This window comes from Humulus lupulus, chromosome 6, assembly GCF_963169125.1.
Source record: "Humulus lupulus chromosome 6, drHumLupu1.1, whole genome shotgun sequence".
NCBI classification, from domain to species: domain Eukaryota; kingdom Viridiplantae; phylum Streptophyta; class Magnoliopsida; order Rosales; family Cannabaceae; genus Humulus; species Humulus lupulus.
In genome coordinates, this window is record NC_084798.1 from 207,549,253 (window position 1) to 207,554,299 (window position 5,047).

Below are 5,047 nucleotides of genomic sequence, written 5' to 3' on the forward strand. Positions count from 1 at the left end.
CGGTAAAAACAACATTTTTTTGAGTGTATATATATTTTTAAAATAATAAACCAGTTTTTATTAAAATTATAGACAACATTTACAACTTTAAAACTAAGCAATCGTGCATTGCAAGTTGTGATTACATGTTTCTTCTACGTAGTATAAATATATATATATATTAAATTCATCTTCAATAGAAGATAAAGAAACAATAACATTCACATCGGACGATCATCACTAAATTAAAATACAAATTGGTGGCGGTCTTTAAACGTTCCTTACATAATATATCTAAACTTAATCTTATCTTGCTGTAAGATATTATATTGTAGTAGGAGACAGAGGGTTCTAATAATATATTTCATAGCTTTGGGGCGGCTGCCGGGGGATTGGGTCATTCTCACCAGAGGGTTCTAATAATATTATTTCCCCTGCTTCTCCTTAGTCATTCATTGAAAAAGCTATAAATACTAAGGTAAGCAAACCTTATCATTTGTAGATTCATAGTTCAAAGACAACAGAAAATGACGCCATCTCCTCTATCCATTTTTACTCTTCTAATATTATTAACTTGTTTTCATAGAAGACTACTGCTGGTTCATGCAGCTGATTATGGTACATGCATGTCTCCTACAATGTTATGACTATTTTTAATTTCTGTACAAGTTTAAATCGCAACTTTATCTAATTGAAATCAACTTGTTCAAGCAGATTTTAGTTACATGAAATCGGTTTACAACGCAACTGATCTACCGTTAGTGGAAGAATACGATTACATCGTGGTAGGAGGTGGCACGGCCGGTTGTCCTTTGGCAGCAACTCTATCAGAGAAGTACTCAGTTCTTGTCCTCGAAAGAGGAAACGTACCTAAAGCTCACCCCAATACGTTGGTTGCATCTGGATTTCTGCCTAATCTCATTGAAGAAGATGATGGCAATACACCAGCGCAGAGGTTCACGTCGGAGGATGGCGTGGAGAACGTAAGAGGTAGGGTTTTAGGAGGGTCAAGCATGATCAACGCTGCTTTCTTTTCGGAAGCTGACAACGATTTTCTTGCCAAGTCTGGTGTGGAATGGGACATGGATGAGGTTGAGAAGGCGTACGAGTGGGTGAAAAAGACTATAGTGTCATATTCGAATTTGTCAGTTTGGCAATCTGCTGCGAAGGAAGCTTTTTTGGAGGCTGGCATTGGTCCTGACAATGGAGTCACAACAAAACATAAGCTTGGAGCTAAACAGTCTGGCTCTACTTTTGATGAAATGGGGCGAAGACATGGAGCTGTGGAGTTGCTCAATAATGGAGACCTCAAAAACTTGAAAATTGCAATTCACACCCCCGTCGACAGAATTCTCTTCTCCTCTAAATTCTCAAGTATGCTCTAAAATTAAATTAACTTTCATTTCATTTAATAAAAAGCTTAGGAAAGATCTATGCGTAGTGATTTTTACCATAGTCGTACAACACAGACTTAATTTATATGGGCACGTGAAGACGTTTTCACCCTACACGTTTTTTAGAAATTGAAAAGAAAAAAATCTTAGGTAATAAAAATGCCCCAGCATGCCCATGCATATAATAAAGCGTGTGTTAATGGTAGAGTAAAAATAACTATGCTACACAAATACTCCACTTTTTTTATATATATAAATATAGGAAGCGACTACAATGTATCTATTTTTTTGACAACACTGGTACATCTTTTTTTTTAAGCACCTAGAGAGATAGAATCCCAAAAAAATTATATGATAATGTACATTTTAGTTATTTATAACATCTCGTAAATTTTCAAAAATTTCCGAATAGCTTACGAAGCCGAAAATAGGGTTCAAACAGTCAAATTTTACACGAGTACACAAAAAAACAGGCACGCGTGTAACAGATAATTTGAACCATAATTTCGGTATCATAATTTATTTCTAATTTCTTAAAATATTTTTTTTTTGTGCAATCTAATATCTAAAAATAATAAGATGTGATTGCCAAAAAAAAATTAAGCTAGATTACAAAACAGCCAAAAAAATCTTGAAAATTAAATAAAATTTTGAACTAATTTATCATTTTCATTTAATATATGATTGGCTCTATTATAAGTCATTTGTTTTTACACATAAATTTTCTATTAAATTTGGACTATATATTATGGGGAGAGAAAGTGACATATTTGTCCACGATTAACTCCTTCAACCAAAGTTAATTTCATGATTCCTAGTATACTCTGAAATAATAATTTATTAACAATGATGACTCAATTGCACCAATGAAAATTCCTAATCAATTTTATTTATTTAGTAATAATAACTGTAAAAATCATTATATTTAATGATTATTTTTTTATTAAATATCACTTTTATGCACAGGAAAAAATAACTTATAACTAAAAATTAATATGTAGTTACAAATTGTTACGAATTAATTATAATTACTATATATAATGACTAAATATGTTATGAATAAAAATATATTTAATTACAATAAATTATGATTTTTGAGACGATTGAATTTTTTTTTATTTTTTTTACAAAAGACGATTAAATACCTTTAGTCATAATATTTTTAGTAACGATATATATATATATAATAATATATTTTTATTCAAAAAATTTTCACTTTTAGTCACAAAATATTTTGTAATAATTTATAGCACCATTTGGTATAGTAAGTATAGGACTTGGCCTGGTATGATAAGATTAATAAAGTAGGAATATAATTATACTATTAAATATATGTTGTCAAACTCAAACGAAGTTTATATTTATATATATATATAAAAATAAAATGTAATGTACATTTTTTTCAAAGTTTTATTTAGATAATTTATTAATACCTTTATTAGTTTTTTATGATTGTCATGTAAAATTTAAATAAATATACAATATTATATGTATATATATAAAAATAACATAAACATGTTATAAAAAAATTAAGCCAAAACATTTTCTATAATTTAAAAAAAATATGATAATTTTTATTTTTTATTTTTTGAATCAAGAATCCGTTAGAGACATACTAATTTTTACATACAAAAATATGGTAAATTCTAGTTTAAAATAAATTATTTGATGTTGTTTATTAGTTTGAAATTTAATGTTCATAATAATTAAAATTTGGTATTTTTTATTTGATTTATATATTATATATGGTAATTATAATTATAAAATTAAATATTTTTCCTAATTTTCTTTTTGAAAAATATTAAAAAATTCTAAATTAAAACTATGAATTTAAAAAATTTATTTGATCAAATTTTAATTATTTAATTTAAAAAAATTAAAGTCAACAAAAAATCATATTCAAATATATATTGTTTAATTAATAGCTAGAACAATTAAAATAAATAATTTCTCATTAAAAAAACTAAATGACAAAATAATAAATATGTATATTTAGGTATTATGTCACTACTACATATATGTTTGGATAAAAAAATACAATGATAAAATAAATAATTTATAAGAGAAAGAAAATAATAAATTTAAACACATAAATATTTTCCATACTTGAAAGTAATTTAAATACTTTAATATGAAATTTTAAAATATGTGATGAGAATTTGTTATGGCTCATTTATTACTTTTAATTTTTGTTTTTAATTTATTTATCTACTTTATATGATTTTATTATTTATTTATTAACAATGAATTTAAAACTAAACAATACATAAAGATACATTACATATCTTCTAAGATGATAAATTATCATCGTTGTTACCTAATAAACAGAACCAACTGCTACTGGAGTTATATACACTGATACAAAAGGCGTGTCTCACAATGCTCTAATTCGTAATAAAGGAGAAGTGATACTAAGTGCAGGTGCACTTGGAAGTCCTCAACTTTTGCTACTTAGCGGAATCGGTCCTCAATCATACCTCTCATCAAACCATATTCCCATAGTTCTCTCCCAACCAAATGTTGGACAATTCATGGCTGATAATCCACGTAACAACCTTAATCTCGTAATCCCATTCCCATTGGAAGCATCAACGGGACAAGTTGTAGGAATTACTAAAGATTATTACATTGAGACCAACTCCTATAGCTTGCCATTTTCACCGACTACATTACCTTTTGGCTTCTACCCCAATCCATTATCTCCACATCAATTGACTCTAACAGTCTTTGTAGAAAAAATTGTTGGGCCCTTGTCCACGGGTTCTCTCCGGTTAGCCTCCACAACTGATGTTAAAGTCACACCACATGTCCGGTTCAACTACTTTTCTAACCCGATTGACCTTGCTCGCTGCGTTAGCGCGATGAAGAAGTTTGGAGAGTTGCTGAAGACTAAGTCCTTGGATCGATTCAAGTACAAGGACTTGAATGGTGTCAGGGATTTCATGTTTTTGGAGCCTCTTTTGCCGACCAACCAATCGGATGATTCGTCAATGGAAGACTATTGTCGAAGCTCGGTTACAACCTTTTGGCATTATCACGGTGGGTGTCTAGTGGGGAAGGTTGTCGATGGTGAATTTAAAGTTATTGGAGCCAATTCACTTCGAGTTATTGATGGTTCAACTTTTATTATGTCTCCTGGGACCAACCCTCAAGCCACCCTAATGATGATTGGCCGGTAACTACTCATCAAATTAGTCTTTTCATAAATATATATGTACATGTATTGGTAATTAATTGTTTGTGATTAAATGCTAACTCGTTCTAATATAATCCATTCTATGTGATTCATGCATGCAGTTATTTTGGACTGAAGATGCTAAGAGAAAGATCAGAGTGACAATTAGAAATCTCATGAGTTTCAAACTACTTTTTTTTCACAAAAAAATGCCTTATGTAATATTTGCCACGGCTTTTTTCTTTTTCTGTATGTTCGATACTTGTTTTGGTATTGTTTATACATGTATAATTACATAATTACTAATAAATAAATCGTTCTCACGTGTGTCAAATTGTCAATACAGTGCCATCAAACTATTGATTTGTTAGGTAGCTAGTTTTAGTGTACTGCTTTTCTTCTAATTCTCATTACCTCGTTTTATAGAATAATTGGAGGCGAAAATACTTAAGTTTTTCAAAGTTAGCAGTTTAATACTTAACTTTTTTTTTTACGGCAT

The 5,047-nt window shown here is 29.3% G+C and overlaps 1 protein-coding gene across 1 annotated transcript; it reads left to right on the forward strand.

Annotated features, from left to right (window-relative positions):
* Nucleotides 1-368: 368 nt before the first annotated feature.
* On the forward strand, nucleotides 369-4,732 carry LOC133784417 ((R)-mandelonitrile lyase 2-like). Its single transcript, XM_062223773.1, has 4 exons — nucleotides 369-597; nucleotides 694-1,353; nucleotides 3,702-4,548; nucleotides 4,671-4,732. The coding sequence occupies exons 1-4, from the start codon at nucleotides 507-509 to the stop codon at nucleotides 4,708-4,710; spliced, it is 1,638 nt and encodes a 545-aa protein (XP_062079757.1). The 5' UTR covers nucleotides 369-506; the 3' UTR covers nucleotides 4,711-4,732.
* The last annotated feature ends 315 nt before the right edge of the window (nucleotides 4,733-5,047 follow it).